The following is a 16,061-nucleotide window of genomic DNA, read 5'->3' as shown; positions in this document are numbered from 1 at the left end:
TTGATATTCTGGTCCGATGCCATGAAGGGCTTTATAGGTCATAACCAACACTTTGAATTGTGACCGGAAACTGATCGGCAACCAATGCAAACTGTGGAGTGTTGGTAAAACATGGGCATACTTGGGAAAGCCCATGATTGCTCTCACAGCTGCATTCTGCACGATCTGGAGTTTCTGAACACTAATGTGTCCCAGGGTGGGTTTCCAGAAAAATAGCAAGCTTTACTAATACGGTTCATCATAAAAACGCCCTCCCCCATCCCTCCGGAGGCTCTCTGGAAGCCAAAAGCTTCATCTTCGCCTCTGCGCAAGCCAAAAATCAGCTGGTTGGCACACACTTGCATGTTGGAGCTGAAATAGGGCAATGGGTCGCGTGCTAGCAGATATGGCTCTGCGTGCCGCCTGTGTCACCCTTGCCATAGGTTCGCCATCACTGATGTAGACATTAGGGATATGCATCAATTCAGATTGAAAGGCAAAAAGGTTATCTGGTGCTTGTGAAGGGCAATAATGACACTCGTCCATAAATCCTTAAACAAGTATATTTATTTATTTATTTATTTATATTTATTTATTTATTCATTTGTCCAATACACAAATACATAGGAAGAAAAATAGACATGTAGTAATATATATAAGGGTAAAAGTGAACTTAGAGGAGAGGATATATGAAAGAAAGATAATATATATGATAAGTGAAAGAAAAGAAAGACAATTGGACAGGGGACGAAAGGCACACCAGTGCACTTATGTATGCCCCTTACTGGCCTGTTAAGAACCTGGAGAGGTCAATCGTGGAGAGTCTAAGGGAGAAGTGTTGGGGTTTAGGGGTTGACACAATTGAGTCTGGTAATGAGTTCCACGCTTTGATAACTCGATTGTTGAAATCATATTTTTTACAGTCAAGTTTGCAGCGGTTCGTATTAAGTTTGAATCTGTTGCGTGCTCTTGTGTTGTTGCGGTTGAAGCTAAAGCAGTCGTTGACCGGTAGGACGTTGCAGCATATGATCTTGTGGGCAATACTCAAATCGTGTTTTAGGCGCCGTAGTTCTAGGCTTTCAAGGCCCAGGATTGTTAGTCTATTTTCGTAGGATATTCTGTTTCGAGTGGAGGAGTGAAGGGCTCTTCTGGTGAAATATCATGGATAGGATCCTTGGAAAAGGTGTGGCAGTTTTAAGGAGTTGGATTCTCACTCCATTCTATTCCAGAACACTTAGAAACATAGAAACATAGAAGTCTGACGGCAGAAAAAGACCTCATGGTCCATCTAGTCTGCCCTTATACTATTTCCTGTATTTTATCTTAGGATGGACATATGTTTATCCCAGGCATGTTTCAATTCAGTTACTTTGGATTTACCAACCACGTCTGCTGGAAGTTTGTTCCAAGGATCTACTACTCTTTCAGTAAAATAATATTTTCTCATGTTGCCTTTGATCTTTCCCCCAACTAACTTCAGATTGTGTCCCTTTGTTCTTGTGTTCACTTTCCTATTAAAAACACTTCCCTCCTGAACCTTATTCAACCCTTTGACATATTTAAATGTTTCGATCATGTCCCCCCCTTTCCCTTCTGTCCTCCAGACTATACAGATGGAGTTCATTAAGTCTTTCCTGATACGTTTTATGCTTAAGACCTTCCACCATTCTTGTAGCCCATCTTTGGACCCGTTCAATTTTGTCAATATCTTTTTGTAGGTGAGGTCTCCAGAACTGAACACACTTTTTTGCCCTCTTGACTGTAACAAGCATGAATTTAAGGGGATGATACTCCCAATTTTCTTCCTTCTTGGGAAGGAACAAAGCAAATCCCTCAAATTTTACTGAATTTGGACTGGCCCATAAACGCTGCAGATGAGAAAATGACCTGACCCAAGCTAGCCCAGAATGTTCATTTTAATTAAGAAACTTTACCGTCCATTTAATCTGAGCTCTTTAGAGATGAAAGACTAACAGGAAACCAACCTTCTGGAATTGTAACCCAGCCTCTGATGCACCTGTTGTGATTTTTCATGGTGCACATTCTAGCTTTCCCAGACATTTTAAGAAATGATAACAGAATAATCCTTCCTGCTCTGCCTTTCATCGTAGGAGGATTTAAAGCTTTAATTATACAGTATTCCACAAATCTAGCAAAAAAAGAGGGGAGGGGGCCCTTTTGAAGGCTTCACTTTCTCTCATTGCCTAAACCCATGCCTTTTAGGGAAATGTTCAGAGACTGAAATTTAGTTGGTGGGGGTTTTTTTTGTGGGAAGGAGGGAATATTAATAGCATTTAAAACTCATCAATATTCGTTTGGCCTAGAAATAAGAGCCAAGGAGTTATAGTTTGTTAAGTAATAGGAACATCTATTTTCGCCCATACAGTACAGTAGTATGACTGTGGTTATATAAACCACTGGACGACAGCACTCTATAATGAAATTACGGCACTAGAAGTATCATTATTATTATTTATAGACTTCATATGATGCCTGATCTTGCGTTTAAGTGAGTGTTAAATATTCAGTCTCGGTGGTTGCTATGGTCAGAAGAACATCTGTGAAAGAAGGGTTGGCTCAAGTAGTGGACTTTACTCTTGTCTCGAGTAAGATTTTAATTTGCTATTAATGTTTAGCATTAGACACTGCTGGTGTATTTTGAATATTCTCATGTTTCTTCTAGAAAATAGAAGTATTTCCAGAAAATATTATTATTATTATTATTATTATTATTATTATTATTATTATCAATTGGATTTGTATGCGGCCTCTCTCCGGAGACTCTGGGCGGCTAACAGCAATAATAAGACAGTGTACAGTAATAATCCAATACTAAAAATGATTAAAAACCCATTAATATAAAAAATCAAACATACATACAGGCATACCATGCATAGAATTGTAAAGGCCTAGGGGGAAAGAGCATCTCAATTCCCCCATGCCTGGCGGCAGAGGTGGGTTTTAAGTAGCTTACGAAAGGCAAGGAGGGTGGGGGCAATTTTAATCTCTGGGGGGAGTTGGTTCCAGAGGGCCAGGGCCGCCACAGAGAAGGCTCTTCCCCTGGGTCCCACCAAGCGGCATTGTTTAGTTGACGGGACCTGGAGAAGACCCACTCTGTGGGACCTAACTGGTCGCTGGGATTTGTGCAGCAGAAGGCGGTCTCTGAGATAATCTGGTCCGATGCCATGAAGGGCTTTATAGGTCATAACCAACACTTTGAATTGTGATCGGAAACTGATCGGCAACCAATGCAGACTGCGGAGTGTTGGTGTAACATGGGCATATTTGGGAAAGCCCAAATGCATTCTGCATGATCTGAAGTTTCCAAACATTTTTCAAAGGTTGCCCCATGTAGAGAGTGTTATAGTAGTCGAGCCTCAAGGTGATGAGGGCATGAGTGACTGTGATACATTGTTGTATCTTTGTTGTGTTTGTTGGTTTGAGAGAAGACAAAGAGAAGGACCCACTATTAAAAAGAAAACCCCTGTCCTGTAAAGTTTATCCACCAGAGATCGAAGCAATGGGAGAGAAGAGGTTTACAGCTGCCAGCCTAGACTAACAAACAAACTGCCAACCAGAATACTTCAGCCTTTCTGAAAATATTGCTTTATTTTGTGTTCTACGGCGAAGCTAGCATCTTCTACAGGCATCTTTATCTTTTATATCCCAAACAACAGGTGGTGTTTTGAATTTGTCTCAGCATAAGCTGCCCTTGAGATTCAAAATTATTTATGGAGTTAGACTATTCAAGCAAAACCTCTCACATGCACACAACTGACACAAATATAATTGAAGTATTTACTACCCAATCAAAACCATACATCTTGGTGCATTTTGCAAAGGAGGTTTTAGTTAACCGAGACAACTCTCTGTGCCCAACAGTTGAACAACGTGTAGGGTAGTCTCCAAATATATTAAATAAACTATGAAGCTGTTGCAAATGAGGTTGAGACTCTAGAAAAAGTGCAGAGAAGAGCAACAAAAATGTTTAGTGGACTGGAGGATAAAACTTATGAAGAACGGTTGCAGGAACTGGGCATGGCTAGTTTGATGAAAAGAAGGACCAGGAGAGACATGATAGCAGTGTTCCGGTATCTCCGGGGTTGCCACAAAGAAGAGGGAGTCAACCTATTCTCCAAAGCAACTGAACAAGAAGCAATGGGTGGAAACTAAATAAGAAGAGAAGTAGGCAGGCCTGGAGGCCATAAATTTACATCCTTGATGGCCAACTCTATGAATGGTTTGCAGCATGTGTATGACTGTGACTGCCTTTTTAAATAATTTTTAATGGGATTTTAGTTTTAGATAATGTTTGACTTCTTTTTTTATCCCTTTGTATCTATTTATATTGTATTTGTATTACTCCGAGTCTTCGGAGAGGGGCGGCATATAAATCTAATTAATTAAGTAAGCAAGCAAGCAAGCAAGTAAGTAAGTAAGTAAATATATAAATATATAAATAAATAATTAAATAATTAAATATTGTTGTAAACCGCCCTGAGTCCTTTGGGACTGGGTGGCAAAGAAGTCGAATAAATAAATAAATAATAAGTAATTTAGAATTTCCTGACAGTTAGAACAATTACTCAGTGGAACACCTTGCCTCCAGAAGTTGTGAATGCTCCAACAGTGGAATTTTTAAAGATGTTGAATAACCACCTGTCTAAAGTAGTGTACTGTTTCCTGTAGGGGGTTGGACTAGAGGACCTCCAAGGGTTCTGTGGTTAATTTTAGTGATGAGTTTTAGGAACAGAATATCTCCGGTACCGCCTTCTGCCACACAAATCCCAGCGACAGAGTTGGACTTCTCCAGGTCCCATCAATGAAACAATGTCGCCTGGTGAGACCCAGAGAAAGAGCCTTCTCTGTGGCGGCCCCAACCCTCTGGAACCAACTCCCCCCGGAGATCAGGACTGCCCCCACCCTCCTTGCCTTTCGCAAACTCCTCAAAACCCATCTGCCGCCAGGCATGGGGAAATTGATTCTCCCTGGTTTTTCCCTTTTATGTATGGTTTGTTTGGGGTGTATGACTGTTTTTATATTAAGGGTTTTAACTGTTTTTTAATCATTGGATTTGTACTGTGCTTTGCTGTTGTGAGCCGCTCCAAGTCTTTGGAGAGGGGCGGCATACAAATCTAATAAATAATAATAATGATGATGATGTAAAATTGAAAAGCCAGAATAGGTTCTAAAGTTCATATTCCCATGAAATATACAGGATTGCCTGTATATATTGCTGCTTGCATACAGTTCAAATATTGTCCTCTTCAACTTTTCAGTAACCTACCATAACAATGATGACTTTTTTCAGGCTGGTGTAACATTCATTTTTCATACTCATGACTGTTGTAATATCCCTATGCTTATATGATCGAAACATAGACACTTGGCAACACTTGGTTTGTTTGGGCTGTATGAGTGTTTTTAAATTAAGGGTTTTAATTGTTCTGCTGTTTTTAATTATTGGATTTGTACTTTGTATTCTTGTTGTGAGCCGCTCCGAGTCTTTGGAGGGGCGGCATACAAATCTAATAAATAATAATAGTAATAATAATAATAATAATAATAATAATAATAATAATAGTATTTATGATGGCTGGAGTGTCCCAGGAACATGTGATCACATTTTGAAACCTTCTGAGAAGCAGAGGGGGAAACCAGATTCATATAAAGTTGTATTGCTAACTTAACAACTGCAGTGATTCACTTGGTAAGAAAGGTTGTAAAAAATTCAAGCAAATCTCACTTAACACTCACCTGTCTTGCTTAGCAATAAAAATTTTAGGCTCAGTTGTTGTAAGTCGAGGACTATGTACACTGGTAACTGTCCACCCTTTCCATTTTAACGACAAAGACAAGGACATTTTTATTTTAGCACAAACTATTTGACACCAGCTGTAATACGTTATGAGTTCACATTTTTATTTAATGCTCCACTTCCCAAGAGCAGTTCAGAATTCATTATTGACTTTCACAAAAAACGATGTGCAATAACATGTTTTTATTTCTAACCTAATTGTGGGAACAAAATCACAAAAGGGAAAGTGTGACTTTTGTGGGCTATTAATGAGTCTCATACCTCCCAAATCCAATGTTTGTCTCTCTCTGCCCATTGCCTCCGAATTGTTCATAATTCCACATGCTTCAACAATCCAGCAATTCAACCAGTGCTAATTAGTTTTCTGTATTAATGGAAATTGTACATTTAATTCCAAGTGTTGGGCCTGTAACAAGACAAAGTTTTTAAAGGGATTGGAAAAAAAGCTCATCAGAGTTTCAATGTCATCGTGTGTAATCATTTCCAGAGTTTTACCTGGAATATACGAAGAAAATGAGGCCCCACAGGTTCTTCTAGGTTTTAAATTTTACCTGTGTAGCAACACTGTGCTCCTATAAAAAGGTAACTACGATAAGCGCAACCTTTTAAAAGAGAACTTTTCAAACACAATGAAAATTCTCGGGCAATGCACTAGATTGATGCCTGGGGTGTTATAATCAGGGGGAAAAATCCATAATTACATAGTTGCTTCAGTAATCTCAAGAATATACTCCGACAATCTTCCCTGTTTGCTGGGAGTTGAAAATGTAGCGGTAAACTCTCAAAAGTCGTGCTCGGAAGTGCAATTTGTCAGAAACAACAGCAAACAGTTCAACATGGGTTTTTTTTTCCCTTCCCCTCTTATCTGGTGTTTATTTGTAGACCTGAAGAGCATTTATAGTTCAAAATAAATTACTGTGATCACTGGGTCATAATGAAAGGCCCGGGAGACAAGAAAAGAGCCCCTTTTAAAGAATACGGCATTTCTTGATAATGAAAAGCTGACCAATTACTTGGTCAGCAAAACCAAGCAAAAACTGTGTTAGAAAAAACTTCAGAAGAGAAGGATTTAGGGGTAGTGATTTCTGACAGTCTCAAAATGGGTGAGCAGTGTGGTCGGTCGGTAGGAAAAGCAAGTAGGATGCTTGGCTGCATAGCTAGAGGTATAACAAGCAGGAAGAGGGAGATTGTGATCCCCTTATATAGAGCGCTGGTGAGACCACATTTAGAATACTGTGTTCAGTTCTGGAGACCTCACCTACAAAAAGATATGGATAAAATTGAACGGGTCCAAAGACGGGCTACAAGAATGGTGGAAGGTCTTAAGTATAAAACGTATCAGGAAAGACTTCATGAACTCAATCTGTAGAGTCTGGAGGACAGAAGGAAAAGGGGGGACATGATCGAAACATTTAAATATGTCAAAGGGTTAAATAAGGTCCAGGAGGGAAGTGTTTTTAATAGGAAAGTGAACACAAGAACAAGGGGACACAATCTGAAGTTAGTTGGGGGAAAGATCAAAAGCAACGTGAGAAAATATTATTTCACTGAAAGAGTAGTAGATCCTTGGAACAAACTTCCAGCAGACGTGGTTGGTAAATCCACAGTAACTGAATTTAAACATGACTGGGATAAACATATATCCATTGTAAGATAAAATACAGGAAATAGTATAAGGGCAGACTAGATGGACCATGAGGTCTTTTTCTGCCGTCAGTCTTCTATATTTCTATGTTTCTATTTATTGTACCCGTTTCTCTGGAAACCTTTCCGATTCCTTTTACCGTTGTTATTTATTTGTCAGGAGAAGCTTATCCTGATACTGCATCATAAATATCTACAGGTGTTTATCACACTTTGGTGTAAAGGGGGAAAGAAAAACGCTTCGACTCTTGTCACTTTAGGGCTGAAAGGATTTCAGGAGGTGCCAGCCTTATCTCTTAACTTCAACAGTTTGTCAGACTTTGAAGTTTAATCAGGCAGAAAAGGTGCCTTTTTCAGTAGAACTGGCAGAGCAGGAGCAGATAAATAACACTTTAATGAATTTGACTATAGGCAGAGTTAAAAGCATGCAAGATATTACGGCAGAAAATAGGGCTGGTTTTTTGCATTATTTCCAAAGGGAAAGACGCAAAATAGGGGCCGTAGGACAAAAAAAAATAAGGGGTGGTCTGGTAGATTAAGATAGGCGCTGCTTGTGTTGAACCTCTGTTCGGATATGGCTATAAAGTTAATGCTGCTTATTACAAGGGCCTGTCAAAAAAACCCTGAAAAGCAAATACACACTTAAGAATTTAGTACACCTAGTTAGTGTTATCTGCTTCTTTGGACATGGGTGGCACGTGATGGCTCCATGGTTAGGTTGTTGAGCTTGTCAGCTGGAAAGCTTGCACCTCAAGTTCAAGACCCAAGCACTACATTATTATTATTATTATTATTATTATTATTATTATTATTATTATTATTATTATTATTTAGATTTGTATTATTATTTTTTTAAACTAGATTTGTATACCGCCCCTCTCCAAAGACTTGGGGCGGCTCACAACAATAAAAACAATATTATAGCAAAACAAATCTAATATTAAAAGAAGCATATAAAAGCCCATCATACATTTAAAAACCAAACAGCACATTCATACCAATCATGAAACAAAATATAAAGAAGCCTGGGGGGAAAGGTGTCTCAACTCCCCCATGCCTGGCGGTATAAGTGAGTCTTGAGTAATTTACGAAAGACAAGGAGGGTGGGGGCAGTTCTAATCTCTGGGGGAAGTTGATTCCAGAGGGCCGGGGCCGCCACAGAGAAGGCTCTTCCCCTAGGGCCCGCCAAACTCAGGGCGGCTCACAACACAAAACATTACAAATCCAATGATTAAAACAATTTAAAACCCTTAATATAAAAAAACAACCATACATCTCATACAAACCATACATAAAACGGAAACAGCCCAGGGGAATCAATTTCCCCATTCCTGACGACAGAGGTGGGTTTTAAGGAGTTTATGAAAGGCAAGGAGGGTGGAGGCAATCCTGATCTCCGGGGGGAGTTGATTCCAGAGGGTCGGGGCCACCACAGATAAGGCTCTTCCCCTGGGTCCCGCCAGACGACATTGTTTCGTTGACAGGACCCGGAGAAGGCCAACTCTGTGGGACCTAACTGGTCGCTGGGATTCGTGTGGCAGAAGGCGGTCCCGGAGATATTGGGGGTGAGTTCCCATCCTTGCCCCCAACTCCTGCCTACTTAGCAGTTTGGGTCTTCGGAGAGGGGCGGCATACAAATCTAATAAATTGAATTGAATTGAGTTTGAAAGCATGGAAATACGAGTACTTTGGAGGAAAGTTAACAATACTCAGTGATTGCCATGGAAATGTCTTCAGGCTGCACCAATCAATGGCCTTGAAATGGAGATATAAGCATACACAGTGAAGGGCTACCCAAATTTTTACTACCACACTGTGGGCCTGGCTTATGCAGGACACCCTGCATTTTCTTTCAACATCTTTCAGTGCAAATTTGGTGCTTTGGGGATTGAGCTCCATTTTTACCACTCCACTGCGTTCCCCCCGTCTGGGCAGTAGCCCCCCCCCTGCCCCTACAGGCGGCAATGTCCATCAGAGTAAAAATCCATGAGGATTCTTTTATCTTATATTTACATTATTCCTTTGGACCACCAGTAGCTCTGTAGTGTTTCCAACAAAATATTTTTCTAGATCCTCTGTAGAGATGAGAAGGTTTACGTCTGGACTTCTTTTGCATACAAAGTATTTCTGCTTCTACTGATGTTCTTTGCTTTGAATTATTTTTGTATTATGTTCATTTAATAACTCTCTTGTATGTTATGGTTATCTGCCAGTAATTCCGCATTTCAAACATGGCTGACTTTTACCCTGCTATTTTTTGTTGAAATCCTTTGTTTCTTGTTCTTTAATTTCCCTTTTAGCTGCAACTTTGTGTGGATTTTTTAAAATTAACTGGGAAGTTCCCCAGGGTAAAGGTACTATTTTCAAAGTACACCATCCTTATGTGAAGATCCTCTATGAAGGAATTTATTTTTGAGGCATATTTCAAATATTTCACCGCTTGAATTTCTTTTTAGTGTGCTATGGAGCTTGATTAGTTATTTGCCTGCTAATTTCCTTATCTATCTATCTATCTATCTATCTATCTATCTATCTATCAATAAAATTTGCATGCCGCCCCTCTCCGCAGACTCGGGGCGGCTAAGAACAGTAACAAAACAATATAAACAAATCTAATATTTAAGTTAATTTAAAAAGAAACCCCATTTTAAGAAACCAATCATACATACAGACATACCATGCATAATTTATTTTATAAGCCTAGGGTGAAGGGAATATCTCAATTCCCCCATGCCTGACGACAGAGGTGGGTTTTAAGGAGCTTACAAAAGGCAAGGAGGGTGGGGGCAACTCTGATATCTGCGGGGAGTTGGTTCCAGGGAGTCGGGGCCGCCACAGAGAAGACTCTTCCCCGGGTCCCGCCAAATGGCATTGTTTAATCGACAGGACCCGGAGAAGGCCCACTCTGTGGGACCTAACTGGTCGCTGGGATTCATGCGGCAGAAGGCGGTCCCGGAGGTATTTATGCAATTGTTCAGCTGGAGATAGAATAAAGTTTATTTAAGAAACCTTTCTTTATTCGAATTTGATAATCCTGGATAAACTTTTTCAATGGGAGCTAGCCTTTGAAGTCAAAATAATGCAGATTTGTTAGAATACTTTAATAAGCTGGAAATATCTTACTAGTTACAGTTTTTTAAAAAATGAATTCAATTCCCCTGCCCAGTCTGAGAATCTTCGTAAACTTCGTAAATTTTTGCATTAGGACTAGACTCTAAACTCTATTCAGAATCATAGTCTTTATATACTTTTTTTAAAAAGTACAGTTGCATGCCAAAGATTTAGTTTGGAATTTTAGATCATAAATTTTCTGATCCTTTTTTTCTGATGATTAACCGTTGTGCCTATTGGCCATGAGATTCTAGAGAACTAAAGAAGGAATGTATAAAATATAAGATACAGACGGTCTTGGAGGATTCAGATAATCCAGATTTGAAACAGTCTGGTCTCAAGTCCAGGCATGGGGTAAGAATCTTCATAGGATACAAGGAATCCCTCTCAAGGAATAATTCATATCACAATCATGAAAATTAATTTTTTTCAGCATTATCTCTCTGCAAAAGGACTGGAGAGAATAGGGCGAATAGGTGCCAATATAAATTAAAGAAAGAAAGAGAATATGAATCTTCACAATTTATTTGCATCTCTTGGTTTGTAGTTTTGAAAGCATCTCTGTCCATAAAGTGCATTACTGCATGTGAAAGGCAACCAGAAACCGCTTTTAAGTCTTGCAGAAGACATGCTGTTGTGAGCCGCCCCGAGTCTACGGAGAGGGGCGGCATACAAATCTAATAAATGAATGAATGAATGAATGAATGAATGAATAAATAAAATAAATGCTCGAATTCATCATTCAAAGATGCTCAAAGGTGCTGGGTGAAGCAAATCATTTGAACGCTAGATACATCCCTAATGATAATAACCTTATTTCTATCAATCAATTTCTTTCTAATATTTCTGTATTTATGTACTAAAACATTGAGATTGCTGGCATTTCTCCTTGCAAGCTCAGTTTTGTCCCATTTCAATTCCCGGCAGCTGGAAGCGGATGGATTTCCGACAATAATAATACCACCTCTGGCGAGAAAGCTACAGCCGCACAGCTGCAAGGCAATGAAGATACTTTGGTTCAGAGAGCAGAGCATATTCCAGCAGGCAAGCGGACGCCAATGTGTGCCCATTGCAATCAAGTCATCAGGTTGGTACTATTTTCTATATATAGTAGGATCTCGGATCACAAACACTTCTGAGCATGACCAAATCGGGTTCTGACCAAAAAATTAACACACACACACCCCCGCCACCATGGCCAATTTCCCATTTTGCACTATTTTTTTGGGTAAGCACCAAATTTTCAAAATTAGGAGCATTAATCGGGTTGCAACCAAAGTTATGGAATGAATTATGGCCATGACCAGATGTTCTACTGTATATGGTTGCTTCACGTGTGGTGTAGGACCATACCTCTTATTCTACAAGTATTTTATAGTACTTGTAGAATAAATACTTCAGTGCATTGGGCCAGATTACCTGCGGAACCGCCTCAGTGACCGATTAGGTCCCACAGTCGACTTTCTCAAGGTCCCGTCAACTAGGCAATGTCGCTTGGCGGGGCCTTCTCTGTGGGGACTCCAGCCCTCTGGAGTCAGCTCCCCCCGGAGATTCACACTGCCCCCACCATCCTCACCTTCTTCAAGAGTCTTGGGGCGATTAGACTCTAGCTCCCTGGCCGATTAATATATGGTCGTTGTTTGAGTGGGTATGATTTTTTAAAAAATAATATTGGGTTTTATAGACTGGTACATTTAGTTTTTTAAATTAATTGGATTTAGATGATTATATTGTATTGTTCTACTTTTTTATGCGTTGTAAGCTTTCCCGAGCCCTCGGAGACGGGAGGCATATAAATCCAAATAAATAAATAAATATATAAATAAGAGCCGGGGTGGCGCAGCAGATAGAGTGCTGCACTGCAGGCCACTGAAGCTGACTGTAGATCTGTAGGTCAGTGGTTCAAATCTCATCACCGGCTCAAGGTTGATTCAGCCTTCCATCCTTCCGAGGTGGGTCAAATGAAGGACCCAGATTGTGGGGGCAATAGGCTGGCTCTGTTTAAAAGTGCTATTGCTAACATGTTGTAAGCCGCCCTGAGTCTAAGGAGAAGGGCGGCATCAAAATTGAATGAATGAATGAATGAATGAATGAATGAATGAATGAATAAATAAATAAATAAATAAATAAATATTCTTGAGTTGAACTCTTGAGTTCACTGATTCATAATACAACAAATAAATGTTAATTAATTAAGTTGTTTACTGACAATACGGTCAGTAAAATGAATGCATACTTCCATCTCATAACAAAGCTGAGAAAGTATTCACTATGGTCCACTGAAAATTGTACAAGCATGTGAGTTCTTACATAGTTGAAATACTATAAGTATTCTACTGGTCCTCGTAATTCTCTTAAGCATAGAATCTAGGAATTTTCAGGAGGAATAGTTTTATTGAGTATTGATTGGTATAATATCAAGCTTATGGCTTATATGGGCATGTTATTTTAAGTGGCTGTTCACACAGACTCAGAAAGTAAAAGACAAGGGAGAAGGTTATATAGAATTACCTGGCATTCTTATAAAGATTATATCATGTTGTTTCTCCATTGTTGCAGTACAGTACTTTGGGAAGCTTTTGATAGCCTTCAGCTTTTGGGGTTAAGGTTTTAGCATAATTACAGTTCATGCCCTTTGAGGCAGTATTACCAGTGAAAAAGGTAAGAACTGGATCAGGTGACATTCCACAGCACACCTGTGTTACAGCCAAATGCATTCTACACCTGGTTACTTTACACTAATGCATAAAATAACCATGATGGGCAAGTCCCCCAAATTTAAGAGGGAGTATCTCATAACCTTTTAATTTATATTGTTAAATTATTGATAGGTTTATCTAAAAGTTATCACACTTTTTTTGCAATCTTATTACAAGCTCCCGTTCTATCTTGCAATATCAAGATGCTAAACTACCTAGTTTCGCACCATGTATATATCTGTGAAATATTTGTAATTAAATTCTGATACATTTTTATGAGCAACAGCTGAGGAATCTCAATATCCTTAAATAAAATAATTAAACTTGTCAATTTAGAATCTTGGTATTAATATATTCCTGTATCATTTACATAGAAGGGTTTTTTTTAAAAAAAGTATGAAATTCTTAAATTTTCTCCCTAAATAATCATGGCATTACAATTACTGACAAAGAGAAATTTTTCGTAAGATAAATGAGAATTAAAGTGCAATTTAACGGCCACAAGGAGTGGAAAAGCCGTGCTGTTGGAAAAAGATACTTGAGATAAAGTTTGCATTTTTATAATAATAATAATAATAATAATAATAATAATAATAATAATAATAATAATAATAATAATAATAATAATATAATAATAATAATTTATTAGATTTGTATGCCGCCCCTCTCCAAAGACTCGGGGCGGCTCACAACAATAATAAAAACAATATAACAGTGAAACAAATCTAATATTAAAAGAAAAAGATATATAAAACCCCAGCAATTAAAACCATACAACACATACATACCAAACATAAAATATAAAAGCCTGGGGGGGGGTGTCTCAGTTCCCCCATGCCTGGCAATATAGGTGGGTCTTGAGTAATTTGCGAAAGACAAAGAGGGTGGGGGCCATTCTAATCTCAGGGGGGAGTTGATTCCAGAGGGCCGGGGCCACCACAGGGAAGGCTCTTTCCCTGGGGCCCACCAAATGACAATGTTTGGTCGATGGGACCCGGAGAAGGCCAACTCTGTGGGACCTTATCGGCCACTGGGATTCGTGCGGTGGAAGGCGGTTCCAGAGGTATTCTGGTCCAAGGCCATATAGGGCATGCCTTCATGAACCTTTAAAAATCAGGACAACTTCTGGTCGTAGATCAGCTACTTTGTGCTTACTTAATAGTATAAAAAACACCAATCTAACCTGCCACCTTTCTAAGAATATAGGTTTTCTGTCTATACCTTTTCACTCATTGTCTTGCATAAATACTAACAGTTCCAGCAAATGACCTCTACAGAAGCAATTTTCCCAACTATGAGAGCACATCCATGACTTAACTCAATATTTTACTTTCCATTGACATAGTCATAGTTGGCTACCCCAGGCTACAAAAACAGCTATGCATTTATGCATTTCATCCAAGTTATTTTCATTCATGAAACAGGACGTTGACTGATTTACATAAATTTCACATTTAAAGGGATTACTGCTGACGCTGTCCATCTTTGCTCGGAATATAAATCCAATTGATGCTTTTCTGTCAACTACAGTATGTTTTTTTGCCCACATGTGATTTCCACTGGATTCATGCACAGTATTTCTAATAAAATCATTGAAAAAAATTATATCTTCCCTCCCCCAGTGGCATTACATGTGGTAGTCTTAGCTGCAGAATTCAATGATTTATTCAAAATTCGAAATACTGTAAATAATAATTTCATTTATTGCTTTATTTTATTAAATGCCGCCCAATCTCGTAGGGTGGCTTACAGCAATACAAATATAATACAGTAATAAAAAAGTCAAATATCAATAATAAACTATTAAAAACCCCAATTATAAAACCCATATATTAAAACTATAAGCCCCCGTTGTAAAACCCATAAATCCAATCTATCAACAACATACATACCAATCAAATATGACTCGGGCGTGGCAGATGTTAAAAAGCCAGGTCTTGACGGCCTTTCGGAAGGCCAGTAGAGTGGGAGCAGTATGGACATCAGGGAGGAGTTTGTTCCATAGAGCCAGGGCAGCTACAGAGAAGGCCCTCCCCCACGGTATCCCCAACCTACATTGCTTAGTCGCCGTGACCCGGAGAAGGCTGACTCTGTGTGATCTTATTGGTCTCTGGGAGGCACGTGGCAGGAGACGATCCCGTAAATAGTCAGTCCCCAAGCCAGTGATGGCGAACCTACTGCACAAGCGGAGCCATATCTGCTGGCACATGAGCCATTGCCCTAGCTCAGCTCCAACATGCATGTGTGTGCTAGCCAGCTGATTTTTGGTTCACGCAGAGGCTCTAGGAGGGCGTTTTTGGTTTCCAGAAAGCCTTGGGGGGATGTGGGAGGGCGTTTTTACCCTCCCCCGGCTCCAGGAAAGCCTTTGGAGCCTGGGGAGGGTGAAACACGAGCCTCGTGGGCCCACCAGAAGTTAGGAAACAGGCTATTTCTGGCCTCAAGGGGGCCTCCGGGCGGCAGGGGAAGCTGTTTTTGCCATCTCCAGGCATGGAATTATGGGTGTGGTCACTCGCTCATGCACAATAGTGTATGCACATCTTCATTCAGCACCTAAGGGATAAAAAGGCTCAACATCAATCAAGTGTTGCTTATGACCTATAAAGCCCTTCATGGCACCGGACCAGATTATCTCCGGGACCGCCTTCTGCCGCACGAATCCCAGCGACCAGTTAGGTCCCACAGAGTGGGCCTTCTCCGGGTCCCGTCAACTAAACAATGCCGTTTGGCGGGACCCAGGGGAAGAGCCTTCTCTGTGGCGGCCCCGCCCCTCTGGAACCAACTCCCCCCAAAGATTAGAATAGCCCCCACCC

The 16,061-nt window shown here is 39.9% G+C and overlaps 1 protein-coding gene across 3 annotated transcripts in view; it reads left to right on the top strand.

The window, feature by feature from the left end:
- The window catches only part of PDLIM5 (PDZ and LIM domain 5), a 172,486-nt gene that overhangs the window by 144,480 nt on the left and 11,945 nt on the right, over positions 1-16,061 (top strand). For all 3 annotated transcript variants that reach the window (XM_070758000.1, XM_070758001.1, XM_070758003.1), the window contains one exon: positions 11,480-11,639. In XM_070758000.1, coding sequence (XP_070614101.1) covers positions 11,480-11,639 — 160 coding nt within the window. The remainder of the gene's footprint in view (positions 1-11,479; positions 11,640-16,061) is intronic.

The sequence above is a fragment of the Erythrolamprus reginae genome, chromosome 7 (genome assembly GCF_031021105.1).
Source record: "Erythrolamprus reginae isolate rEryReg1 chromosome 7, rEryReg1.hap1, whole genome shotgun sequence".
Classification (NCBI taxonomy): domain Eukaryota; kingdom Metazoa; phylum Chordata; class Lepidosauria; order Squamata; family Dipsadidae; genus Erythrolamprus; species Erythrolamprus reginae.
The sequence above is the reverse complement of the archived record's forward strand: the minus strand, read 5'-3'. Positions and strand labels throughout refer to the sequence as shown.